Source organism: Cyphomyrmex costatus, unplaced genomic scaffold (genome assembly GCF_001594065.2).
Source record: "Cyphomyrmex costatus isolate MS0001 unplaced genomic scaffold, Ccosl1.0 scaffold69, whole genome shotgun sequence".
NCBI classification, from domain to species: domain Eukaryota; kingdom Metazoa; phylum Arthropoda; class Insecta; order Hymenoptera; family Formicidae; genus Cyphomyrmex; species Cyphomyrmex costatus.
The window spans coordinates 1437850-1451815 of record NW_017280255.1 but is presented as its reverse complement, the minus strand read 5'-3'; the positions used below and the strand labels follow the sequence as shown (position 1 = coordinate 1451815).

Genomic DNA, 13966 nt, shown 5'->3' with positions numbered 1-13966 from the left:
TCACCATTTTCAATTTTCCATTTTACATATATTTGACGTCATGTTAATTCAGAATCCAACTCGCATTCAAACGTGTTTCAATGCGTATTCAATGCAATTTCGAGCTTTTTCTCGAAATCGTTAATTTCAATATACCTTTATTTTATTAAACATTATACATGTAATAAACGCGCAGTAGCAGATAACCGGCCTTTAGTTTCGAGGCAAGGGATGGTTCTGACCCTTTCAAACAGACCGCGGAGATGAATTACGTCAAAGTAAATTGATTTCGAAGCAATCTCCTGTTCTGCTTCCTGCGGGCGGAAGGCGTTGTCGGATTTATGAGAAAAGCCCGAAGATTCTGGACGCTTTTCAAAAGTATTATATTTCCCGTCGACTACGTACATGTAGTACATATACAGACGTCCTAACTTCAACGTGAAAAGAGACTTAGTGCACGTGTGACTTAAAAATAAAAAGCCAACTTGGAGCTTTTTCTTGAAGAAGAAAAACAAAATAATATACAGCAGATCCAAAAAAATTGGGTAAATTATAAAATATGTTCTCTCATATGTATAAGTATATTGTGTACCCTTTTTCCAGTTTAATCCTAGGGTTTCTCGTGGCTTTTCTGTGTCTACCTGAATGAAAGTATTAAAATATTTTACGAGCGAGTATTGTACACACGTCCCACTTTCCGCGGCTTCCACTTGCAGTTTATTTTAGAACCGTTACCGCAATATAATCTCATTATTCCGCGAATATCTGGACGAAGCAGGCGTGGAGAGAAATATTCCGGTTCGCATCTCGTGCGGATCTCGCTCCGCATCTCTTTTCCAGCCTCTGCTTTCTTTCCTTATTCCGGCAGCTTCCAAGAAATCTTTCCTCGCGAACTCTGGATTTAGTTGACGAACACCGGTATACATCTCGCTCCGCAAATACTTTCAGACGCCTACATGTGCTTGGCCAGATTGAGCGTGAATGCAGAAGGATCAGTCGTGCACACGAATGGTGCATTATGTGTATGTACGTGTATCTAATATAAAGTAACGTGAGAGTTGAAAAAACAACACATAAGTATCTAATTGCAAACGAAACAAATTTTTATTATATTTTAGACGACGAGAGTATGATATATTCAAAGAGAGAGAGAGAGACCAAGTTTAAATTATTTTTTTATTAAATATAGCATTCAATTTCATAAAAATGTTATATTAGCTTGAAAAATTAAAACTGTATAACCTTTAATCTGATTTTGTTTTATTTTTTTCTAAATCAAATGTTCACAAAGAATTGACTAATTGTTGCATCAAATGCCTCATTCATATTACAAATAAAAATTTTAAAAAAATTAGTTTTATATCCATCTATAGATGTATTGCTGTGCAGAGAGCAGGCAATAACGTCGTACCAGTAATGATGTTTTTTTTTTTGGCTTTAAAAGTACCGCGGCTAAGACGAGAATTTGCGAAATTCATCTTTAAACCTCGAGCGTTCTTGCGCGTGGCGTAGCCCTTCTGCCAAAGAAAACACAGCCGCGTTGCGGAAGATTAATCTACGTCCGCTGCTACGAACAACGTCGCCTAAGAAGAATCCGCACATCATAGGCGCCGTAAGGCTAATTGTAAGTCGGTGAAAAAAAAAACACTCTCTTAAATTTTCAGAGAAAACAGGCAAAATTAAATTTAGTTTTTCTTTTTTTCTTTTTAGATAAATATTCGGAAAATAATTTGATATTGTCTACAAATTTTGCGGATAATAATAAAAATCTTATCCAACATAAAAAGTTGCAGAAATATTAAAAATTTGAAAGAAACTTTTTATGTAATAACAAAATTATAATGTTTGTAAAAATTTTATTGTAATATTTTAGCATCTTCCAAGTAAAGTAAATTTATGACATATCTTTATTTTGTAAAATAAATTTTAAACTTTAATCTACATCTATATATACAAGTTCCCTACATGATATATAGACAAGGTATAACTTTCCAAAATACATTTTTTTTATTTTAATAAAAAATTCTAATTTAGCAAAATTTATATTTCACAATTACTACACTTTGCACAATACATTATTTTTAAAATGTTCAAGTAATAGTAATAATAATCTTTCTCGATTTTTCTCCCAACTTTTTTTGTTCATTTATTTTCTCTGTTTTATTATAATACTGTGAGAATATAGAAATAATTTAATATATGTGTGTTACTGTGTATAACTTTTAAAAATATATGATTACTTGTACTAGAACTTTAAGTTAACATAATTCACATTTTAATATTAAAGAAAGAATTTGAACAAATATCCATCTTTTTATAATTCTTTACGTCATCTTTAATACGACACATTGACAGCAATATGGCTCTCATAAAACAGAAATAGGTCATTATATAGGTCAGCTCACTAAAAACAAGTGTCATAAAATTCTACATCACTTTATACGCAACCGTTCGCAGTAACGATTAATACGCCGAAAATATAGATAGACTAAAAATATGCACACAGTCAAGGTTAAAATAACTTCCAAAATTTACCCAGTCTAAACGAATACCGATGTCAGCTCTTCAAATTAACACAGGATAGATTTTCATAAATTAGGTCATACAAAATACTGCAGTATTTTATTTAAAAAAATATTTCTTTGCGCGTAATTTATAATAATCCTTTATAGGAATGACAGTGCTTAAAGTTGTTAATATGTAATAGTTATTAATAATGTTAATACTAATTAAATAAAACTGTTTTCAAACTATGTATAATACAATACAAAACGATTTTGGTAGAATTCCTTTCTCTTTAATAAAACGTACTAGAAACTATTCATAAAAGTAACCTCATTATCGATTTACTTAAATCAAAAAAGTTCATAGTTTGTTCAAAAATCATACAATAGTACATCGAATCAACGTTTCCGTCTTTATGCCGAATTTTAAACCTCAAAGAAACATTCTTCGCAGTTAATAAAAGCTTTCGTGCCTCATGCGATTACGAATTGACGATGATTAAGTCACAAAGGAAGTCCCGATCGGACGCTTCGTATTAACGACACCCGCAACGATTGGATCTAAGCGGATTACACGCGCGCGCACACGCGAATATCAACGTTCTAAATCGCGCGACTTCCGACTGCCGTCGTCGTCGTCGCCGCGCTTGGGGACGGTCGACCGATGAATGGGCTAGGATGAATGGCGACTCGTCTAAAGGACGCTTATGAATGGCGCGTATCAGCGGTTGTACCGCGCGCGTACACGCGATCCCGCAAGCTGTGTCAAAAGCATGTGTCCACGCACCGAGATAAAAGTTACAGAGGAAACAAATACAAAGAAAACTCGAAACTGCAACTTGCCTCAATTAAAATCAAATTTTCTTGACAAAGACAGAGAAACGTTATCTTTATAGTTTATGATTTTTAAACGAATCTGATTACACGAGATAATTATTCAGCAATTTAAACTTTTTTTCTAAACCATAAACGGGACATGCTTACAGATTTTTATCGCTGAAAATGAACTTAATTTTCTTGTATCTTTTGAACTAAGGGTGAGCAAACGAAAATTCCAATTGAGCATTCGTGAGCAAACGATGAGCAAACGATGAGCAAACGAATGCATGAAGAAAAAAATCGATTTTTTAATATTGGGGGGGCCAGCTTCACACGGGTGAGATATTCTCATTTTTTATGATAAAAAAAATTGGTAACGGTTATCTATTGTACTAGCTTTATACAAAAAGTAACAGTTACAAAAAAGAGAACTTAAATCTGTAGATAAATAAAACTATTTGAATGGGAGATGGCAGAAGATGAATGCAATGCACTACTTATATATACGTACATATATATATATATATATACACATATTTTTTTTTCCGTAGAACCTAATAGTGCTATTAATATTCGTTCGAATTAAATTTTCGTTAATTGCTTAAACAAATTATATTTGATAATTTTCAGATAATTCAGACTCATAATTTGTGACCCTACAAACAATTAGATACATAATAATAAAACATAATTTAGCGAAGAGTTTATTTCTCTCGTAAAATTTCTATACATTCTCGATATCTTTATGCATATCACAGCATTCAGCAACTTTACATATTCCTTTCGCCACTATGCAATATTAACATGTAATAACAAATAAATCGAAATTACATTTCCGTTTTGCGATGTTAAATATCTCAAAAAGATCTAGTTATTCCAATTCAAATAAACAGCCGAGAGAAAATTGAATTTACGTACGTTTGTTTTCACCTTTTCATTCGTGTAATCGTACTCGCTAATCATCTTTTTTCATTTCTCTTTCTTTTTACTTTATTACGCTCGAATACTAAGGATGTGTTTAAGTTTTCACAGGAGAGAAGATCGCTGCTAATAATTAGAATTAAGTTACCGAGTTGCCGGGAGGCAAGATCGACACAGGTAAAATTATCACGGTAAGAACGAGATAAATAAGAAGAGCATGCGCACACATCTTGTTAGCTTCGACAGTGCGTAACCGCTAAACCTCTCTAACCACATTGAGCACTGGCCATGAGAAAAAGGATTAGTTTCGTCGAAGACGTTTAACCGTGATTACGGGATCGATGCTGACCGCTTTCACACGCGATCGAAGTAATGTGCGACACACGCGATTAGCGTAAATCTGCACTTAAGAAGCAAAAAGATAGAAATTCCATCTTATTTCATAAGGAGAGGCCTGCGAGCATTCAGCACACTTCCTAGATAAACTAAATAAAGTGATAAAATAGACGGAATAAAAAATACACCGGGGATAAATTTGATTGCAACCCGTATAAATTTAATTAAAAATAAAATAACGCAGAGTTTCATTACCCACCTAAAATACTGAAGTGCATTTCGTTTATAAAATCCACTCAATTCTATTCTCGATTCGATTTTTGTTTCAATAAAAAAGATCGAAGCTCATTAAATTAAGTTAGCGATATGAAAGGAACATTTAAAATATATGACGAGGAAAATTTCACATACCGAAGGTATGCAGATATCTCATAGTTCATAAAGCCTCCGCTGCTTTTTGTATTGCATGTAGTGATGTTGCCTCACTCATATCTCATCAGTCTAGCCATTCAGCGTATATTACAGGAGTCTATGATAATAGTTGAGTAAAAAGTTCGACACTCCCAGGGTCAAAGATCTCAAAGCTCTCTCTCAATTCGCTCATGAAAGCAAAGTGTCTCTCTCGTGCTCTCGCGTTTATCAGGCGTGCTTTTTGCGGCCACTTCGCGATATACTTCGATAAACGACACGCGAACGAGAAAGAGGATAGATGTATGCGAGTTGTCCCGTTCAGTGAATAACCAGCTGAGAAATCTTATTAAATAACTGAATATCTCTCGAGATAAAATATTACTCCTTTACGTAAGTACATGTAGTATAAGATTTAATGTTTCAAATACAGCTGTATATCAGCTTTGTGTCAAGGGAGAATTATTTTATATTCATAATGCAGATAAAGAACATTAAAACGAAGAAATTATTGATTTAAGCGCTTTACAGTAGAAATAAGAAAAGTTGCAGCGGTCGTTCACTGATGCCGTACTCCAAACGCGAGCGGAATGCAAGATGCCGCGTGACAATGTCGGCACTCGCACGTATGTTATCCCGTCTAAAAAGGGTGTTCGGCTCCCGTAGCACGTTTTTACCTTATTTTTTGCTGCACATCGTCCATTTTCGCGGACCGAATGCGCGATGTTCGAAGCCGTAAAATACCATGCATGTGAAAGAACCAGTTGCTCTCGCGTATCGGAAAACAAATATTTTTTCCTGCCTATTCGGCGACTTTAAATATTTCGTCCGACCGTATATTTTTCTCGCGCCAATTTCCTGCTCGATGTCATTTATTCCTACGATACTTCGCAATGTGTAAACAAATATAATAGCGATGAATTTCATCGGTCACACTGACAGTTAGTGTACAGGTGTAAACAGGGGGAAACATGTTACACAGAAATTTATCTAGATGCAAAATCGTAATTTAATAACTTGTGTTAAGTAACATACCGATTAATATAATCGTCTGAATATTACGAATATATGTACTTATTTATTTAAATCCTACACAGAAAAATACACTGCACTCAATTGTGTTTCATGTATTTCAAAAATTTATGTACCCTCGCAAATCTATTATAAGTTCATCACAAACATTAAATTTATTCAAATTATAAATTCCGAAAATTCTAAAATAAGTTTAATACTTTAATACTTTAATCAAAATTATTAAATTAAAGTAATTTATTACATAAAATCACTTCTTCGGGGTAAAATTTTAAAATATACTTCAAAAGAGAAATTCTTGATTTTGAGTATATGATAACAAGTTTTTCTAAATTTTGTAATAAATAAATTAAAATTTTTATCGAAAAAATATTCTTTATCAAATATAATTGTTATTTAAACAAAAATAATCTGACAGTAATTACTTATTTCTTAGCAGTTGAATGATACTTTTCTGTGTGTTCGACAATCTTTTCAACAGTTATCGATTTGGTTTAAAGATCTTGCTGTTAAAAACCATTCAAGATACTCCATAATAATAACGAATATGAATTTTATTTTTAATTCAATATTTGCATTATTATTAGTTTGCGAGTCAAGAAATGTCACTCATGTTTGTGACTCATGTAGGACATGCGCAACAGATTTCGTTTCAATACAAGAAAACTTCTTCGACTACCATCTCCGTCGTGTTATGAAATCCAAGCACGTCGTTGCCGATAAATCAACGCAACAGTCGGGCGATCTCGCGGGCAATTCTCGATCGCCCGGCCGGCCGATCAATCACGCGCTTTCAATCCCCGACACGTGTGTGATCCGGCGAACGTCCTGGCGTACGTACGAACGAATGAACATCAGCGTGGTATCGCGAATCAGCACCAGGTGGGCAGCTCACGCTAATTCACCAGTTAGCCCCATGCGGCTGGCATTTGACGTCCATTTGCATCTGCCTACCTACGCTCAGAACCGATCGGACCCCTGCCGTAATTTAAAGAGAACATGAAGTAAAATCGATAGAGCCAGACAAATCAAACTAAAGTTATGGTCCGTTCCGTCGCGTCCTCCTTTTCTGTAGATGTCTGTCTAAACACGTCCGGGTTTGGAAAATACATCTAAATTTACTTTATCTTCTCTCAAGAGATACAAGCGAAGTTAACTTTCTTCCACATCTTGTTTCATTTAAATTTTAAAATTCCAAATTGAGTATAACTTTATTGTAACGTTTAATTCATTTAAATAATATTTGCAGAAGACTTATATACAGCATATATTTATAATTCACGAAATACGTAAAAATACTTATTTTTCGTTATTCCTTGATATCTCATTTCTTAACTTCTTTTAATTTATTCCATTTATTTGTAAAAGATAATCTCATAAGGCTTTCTTCCTTCAACTTCTGAAACAAGTGTTCTAAAGTTTGTCTCATCCTAATCACATTACCGACTTTCGCCTCTCTTGGCCTCCAGTTGTGACTCTAACATATTGTCCAGGGAATTAATTGAACGGCTGCGAGACGCGTTGACCGTATAGGATATAATGGATGGATAGTCGCGGCTAGATAATAGATGGATGGATTCGCTGGTGGATGATAATGGGTCGTGTCAAGTGCGAGACGAGAGGAGACGAGACGAGCTGAGACGAAACGAGACGAGCTGAAGTAATCCAAGTGCCTACAATGTATACGCGACACGAGGTCGAAGGCTCCCCGTCTGTGACGTCACGAGACTCGTTTGTCGTCTCGACTGACACCAGATCTACGTCTATGTGTATAGACTACTGTACATATATAGATCCCAAGATAGCGAAGTATCTTTTGTGAATTTTTTGACTTTAATAACTGTTAAAGTAACTGTTAAAAATACCGAAAAGAATTTCTTTAAAAATGCAATTTCCAATATTAAATATCTATAATTTTAATTAACTCTTTGACCATTACTTAATTTATATTTTTAAAAATAATATTTACTTAAAAATATAAGTCAAAGATATAATTTTACTAAAGTATAAAATCACAATAGCTCTGAAAGAAAAATAGTCTGCGAACTCAATTTAATTATATTATAACAAATTGAATTTGCAGACTATTTTGCTGAAATACTACATTTAGATAATTACAAATTGTGATTGGTTACGAAAAAATCCAATTAATCGATTTTTTTTAAATATTTTACGGTCTTGTTCTATTTATTAGTAATACATTCCCGAGGAGTGCAAGATTATCTTATCAAAAGAGATGCGAAACAATAGTTATTTCTGAGAATTTTAATAAAGAGAGAAGGATTTTATGCAGATATATCGTTTTAATATAATTTGATTGATATATTAAATCCATGATAATAATAGTGTTAATAGATAGTACAATTATATATGAGAACTTAATGTAGTTTTAGTATAATATGTGAGATCTTAATGTAGATAACCATGTCAGACGTGCTATGATTACTGTAATAATAGTTGATTCACCATTTCGATAACCTCTGCACGAGGATCAATTCCGACAATTGCTCGACCCGACCGAAATCTATTATACGTACAATTTAAAGAATGCTTTGCTAACAATGCGTTTCCTCGTTCGCCAATGTCTACGCCCATGGGAATTAATCCGCGCGCCACGCCGCCATAAATTGATTAAGCCACTGAAAGCCGTGTAATTTGTTTTTCACTTCGTTTTGTTGCAGATCAGTGCGGAAAGTGTCGCGCCAGCACGAAGAGGCTAAATCTCAACAAGTACTGCAAAAGAGACTACGGTAAGTGTTCCCGAATCAAACAACATTGTGGACAAAGAACTGTGTAGGTAACTGCACTCATCCCTCTGATATAATGGAACCCATGTAGAAACCCAAACAACGCGATAAACGTCTCGCTTCCCGCTCTATCACGAGATTCTATAATTAAATCGTTCTTATACATACATATACATATATCGACTATCACATTTCTAAAAATAAAACGACTCATTCTAAAGTAAAGAGATGTATCACGATTTCCTCAAAATCTATTTACACTCACACACATATTTGATATGTACTATCATACACATCTTTAATTTTTTTTTTATTGTGATAAATACGTGTCAAGATAATAAAATCCATGTTTTCTCTTATAATACCTTGATCATTAAGAATAAACATTTTGATAAGTGTTTGAAGCACTAGAAGATATCGAAAAAGATATTTTTCAATTTTTATTAAAGGATCAAACAGAGATTTCAAAATGTATAGAAATCGAATTAGTGTTATATTCAATATTACATGACCCCGTTATTTTTGCAATAGACAAGTAATACAAAACTTCTAATCCAATATCGCACTGTCAAGTTAAATCACAACGCTTGAAAACGACAATAAACGTAGCGATGTAGACAATCGTCAATTCCTGGCTGACCGATGTGGAAAAACATTGCGCGACACAAAGCCACCGGAATTGTTTCGGCTTTTATCGGGAATAGATGTGTGCCCGCCCCAATAATGTGTGGAGGACGCATGTAAAATAACGATTTATGCCAGAGTGCCGTTCTCTTTCTCTCTTTCTCTCTCTCTCGAAAGTCCTCGAAAAAGTCGAACATAAATGTACGCACAGAGAGAGGGACACGAAGGGAGAGAAACAGGGAGATAGTAAGAGAAGAGGCAGTGAGGTAATGGATTTCGCTGTAGAAAGCCCTGTATTTACATGAAAAGATTAACAAAAAAAGTTTAAGAAAAATTACATCAAACGAAACCAAAATGAATATTTATTTTAAATGGAAAATAATTTTTTTAAAAAGTCGCTTTAAAAAAAAATCTTTTCTATTTTCTAATTTCCACTTTTTACTGTAATTGCACTAATTGTTTTGTATTCTGTATCTGTTTATAATAAATATAAAAAATTAATAACGTCTTAAATTTCGTTATATTTCTTTATAAGAAAGAGAGATTTTAATTTATAATATCAAAATTCAAAACTTTTTTCTTGTGTTTACACACCGGTGTGTAATACTTGGGGCTCGAAGTTGGCCTAAACCCGCATCATTGAGGAGAACGAGAAAGAAAGGATAGGGTTGTTTGTGTACGACCGCAATTGCTCTCTCTCTTCTCGCGGTGGTGTACATAACAACTCGTTCAAAAATGAAAGACTCGCGTTTTAGCGGTGCCGGGGCTTTCAATAATAGAATGGTATGCCTTTGAGTCGTATAGTCCGGCGCGGGTTTGGCCGAGCAGAGTGGCTTCGTGTGCTCCCTGCTTTCTTTCCTGTCTGCTCGTTTGATTCAGCGCAGATAAATCTTCAACAGGTCTACACTTAGCTGTCTCCGACTTAGAATAGCAGCCAAAACGACCGTGCATCCCATAGTCGTGTCGCGAAAGCGAAACTGATCGGGAACAGCGATGCCTGTGCGTGTTTTTCACTGAGAACGAGGAATACGCAAAGATATATCATAGAAAGCTTCTATATAATGATTTTGACATTATAACATTACACAAAGATAAAATCGCGTCACAACAAAACCTTAACTTGATAAAAATAAAAAAATAGAAAATAATGAAGAAAAGAAATATTTCATAAAAATATGAATAAAGTAAAACATTATTTTTGTTTATAAATATCATATATAAAATGTTCTGTTAGTTGGAGTTTTACCCAGAAAACTTTTTTCTTAATAGAAATAAACATTTTTAATAAAAATAGAAATCGATTGTAGAATAAAAACAAAATTGCACGTATATTTAATTTTTTCATGTGAATGATCAATAATTTTACATTGCACATTCTGTTTTTCATCCATTAATTGCGTTTCCTTAACAATTAAGAGATCAATTTAAGATACCAAGGATGTAATAACTGTAATCAACAATATCAGTTTTAGAATTCACGAAATTGCTACGAATTGCTTCTCAAAGAAAATACACAATTCCATTTCAAAAATATATTCTGCTATTCTCCTCCGTGAGAGATGTAAAATCTCCAGACTACGATGTCAAGAATAACGCGACCCCGTGATTCGAATAGCAAACTCCAAGCACGGGTCAAGCACGACGGCGTATAAACTCGTAACGCCGACGTCGAGTAATGAATGGTTCGATCGAATGCAACTCAACGCTAAATCGTTTCGCAGGGGCATGACCCTAGTCCTTGGCGAAAGGCTAATAGTATCCCTGTCCTGAGGACGACAGGATCGATGGTAAGTCGTAACAGGCGAGAGAGAGAAAAGAAAAGAATTGTCCAGCCGCCGCCTCCTATTCAATTCTATGTATAGTCTTGACATAGGTTGAAAGGACCTAGCCATCCTTTGAATGAAAGGGACACACATGGGTCCATGTTAAACACAATTACGTCCAATACATTTTAATTACATCGTAAAACGTCAATTCTCTAAAATTATATTTTATTAAAGTTTTATGAAATTATTTAGATTTATGAAGTTGTACATTCACTTAAAGTTTTATTTTATAAAAACATTCTAGTAGAAAAAGGTAAACTTTAGTGTAAAAATAGTGTACTAAAAGCTTTTATATTTCACATCTTGTAGAATATACTCAGAGACAAAAGAAGTAACTTCAGCTATTGTCGAACGAAGTCATCATTGTCTTCATAAAATAGTATAAAATTCTATATTCTATAAAATTCAATATATAAAGGCTTCAAATACATTCTTTTCAAAATGAGATTTTCAATTATATATGTAATACGTCCTTACTCCAGATATTCTACCTCAATTATATAATACCTGGTAACATGAAATGTAATGCTCAATATGTTCTTTTTCACCGCAGCTATTCTGGGCAGAATAACGGACAGACACAAGAAAAGCGACAGTTCGCAAGCTGGCACAAGCGTATCAGGCACATCCTGGATCCGATTCACTCTAAACGTCGATTTCATCTACAAGAAAAATCCTAACTCGAGGATTCGACGTGGCGACGTGTCTCTTTACGTTCACTCAGCTGATCTAGCTTGTAGATGCCCCAAAATCAAGCCTAATAAGTAAGTATTACCGCTTCATTTCAAAGAATTGGATGTTGAATCGAAATTCTTTCATTTTTGTATGAATGCGTATATCATTAAAAATTTAATAACTTCAAATTCCCCATCTTTAAAAAAAGTTAAAGAGTGTCTACTACATTTAATACATATACGTGGACAAATTTAAATAGTATTGCAGATTTTTCAAGCGAATTTTTGGAAATTTTTCTCGTAAAAAATTCCTTTAAAAAAATAAAAATAGAATGGATTTTTATTTTTTTAAATTAAAAAAAAATAGTTCTTTGTAAAATTGTAAATTCTTGTAAAAATTTACTCCTTGTAAAAATTGCAAGTATTATTATTTTATTACTATGAATTAATCTCATTATTGTTTGGCCAATGCACATTCAGAAGACATTAATAACCACATAACTTTTTGTGTTCTTTATATCTCGTAGCCATTTAATTTTCTATTTGTCTTCATTTAGAGATCAATCAAAATGATTAAGGTTTTTAATGGGACAATTCTGATAATATGTAAACAGATTACAAACAACCATGAACTGCCTGTCAGAAATTACGATAGCCGGCAACAGGCTGGATAACGAATTAAGACTCACAGTATGCTCACGCAATTCTGTTATATTCACAGATCGTACTTGATCCTTGGCCAAGAGAGTGACGGCGGTGGTCAAGGTGGACTCACGGTGACACAGAGGTCGATCGTCATCGAGTGGCGCGACGAATGGCACCGCCGAATGCGCCGTTTCCAACGAAGGGCGAGATCGTGCCATTGAGATGCTCGTACGGCGCGAAAAGAGAGGAAGAGATAGAAAGCAAGATGAAGAGAGAAAAAGGAAAGAGTGTGAGTGAAAGAACGAGAGAAAGAAAGAAAGAAAGAGAGAGAGAGAAAGAGTAAGTGCGTGCATGTATGCGTATGTATGTAGGAATGAGAAAGAAAGAGCGAAAGAAAGAGAGTGAGAGAACGAGAGAGAAAGAAGAAAGAGAGAGAGAGAAAGAGAGAAACAGAGAGGAAAAGAGAGAAGTCAATCCCCTCCTAACCGTGTTCGTAGGAACCTGCATATCTTGATTTCCCGACCGCGAATACCGATATCGGGGTGCCGATTTTATTTTGCGCGCGGTATTCATCGACGATCTTATGTCGAAAGCAAGATACGAGGAAGGAAGACGAAAGGGGGAGCAGCGATTTTTTCCATGACGAGTGCGTCCGTCCCGCGAAAGGACGCGAGCAGTGCATATATTTGTAGAAAGATTGCGTGCGAAGGTAACCATCTCGTCGCGAGATAAAATCCTGAAACGGGATGATCGATCAAAATACACACTGATGAATACAAGCATTAAAATTTCAAATGATCTATAATATACCTGTATTATCAATCGATCATATATGTATACGTTTGTTGACGTGTCTTTCTAATTTTTATTTCAATTCGAAGAACTCTTCAATTTTGCCTAGGCTTTCGCCGAGCACATATATCCGTTGAATTAAATGCAAATTAGATTTTTCATTCTAATATGGCAATTTGCTGTTCGGTCGAGTACCTAACGTCTCTGTAGCGCATTCCTGATTCTCAGTCGATTCACTGCTGACATTTGTTGCGCGACATTTCTCCGTGACAAGCGATTTATTGAATGGCATGAATCTTTGAAGGCTCGCCGTCGCGTCGTACTCGTTCGCACCCGATAAATCGCGTGTCCGTGAGAAAATGTCGCGAGATAAATGTCGGGTCGAATTTACGCGACAGATTCAATTACTCTGGAATACCGCAAATCGTCGCCGGTATGGTGTTTCTGGCGGTACCCCCCGTTATTCAATGGCGAATAATCGCCCAAATATGTCGTCATTTCTATACCGTTAATACTACAGCCAAACCAAATTCAAATAAAAGATACTCGCTTCCGCATCACATAGTGCTCGTATAGCGCAGTTACTGTCGCGATCAATAGAAATTGATGGTTTTAATTAAGTTGCGTGCAACAATATTCAACGTGAATTGCGAGAGAAC

At 34.8% G+C, this 13966-nt stretch overlaps 1 protein-coding gene across 1 annotated transcript in view; it reads left to right on the top strand.

The window, feature by feature from the left end:
* LOC108780251 (netrin-1) overlaps window positions 1-13274 on the top strand; it is a 196356-nt gene extending 183082 nt beyond the window's left edge. Inside the window, exons 5-7 of the mRNA XM_018547889.1 lie at window positions 8681-8749; window positions 11750-11960; window positions 12592-13274. Of these exons, the coding sequence (XP_018403391.1) occupies window positions 8681-8749; window positions 11750-11960; window positions 12592-12736 (425 nt within the window). The 3' untranslated portion in view covers window positions 12737-13274. The remainder of the gene's footprint in view (window positions 1-8680; window positions 8750-11749; window positions 11961-12591) is intronic.
* Window positions 13275-13966: the final 692 nt, after the last annotated feature.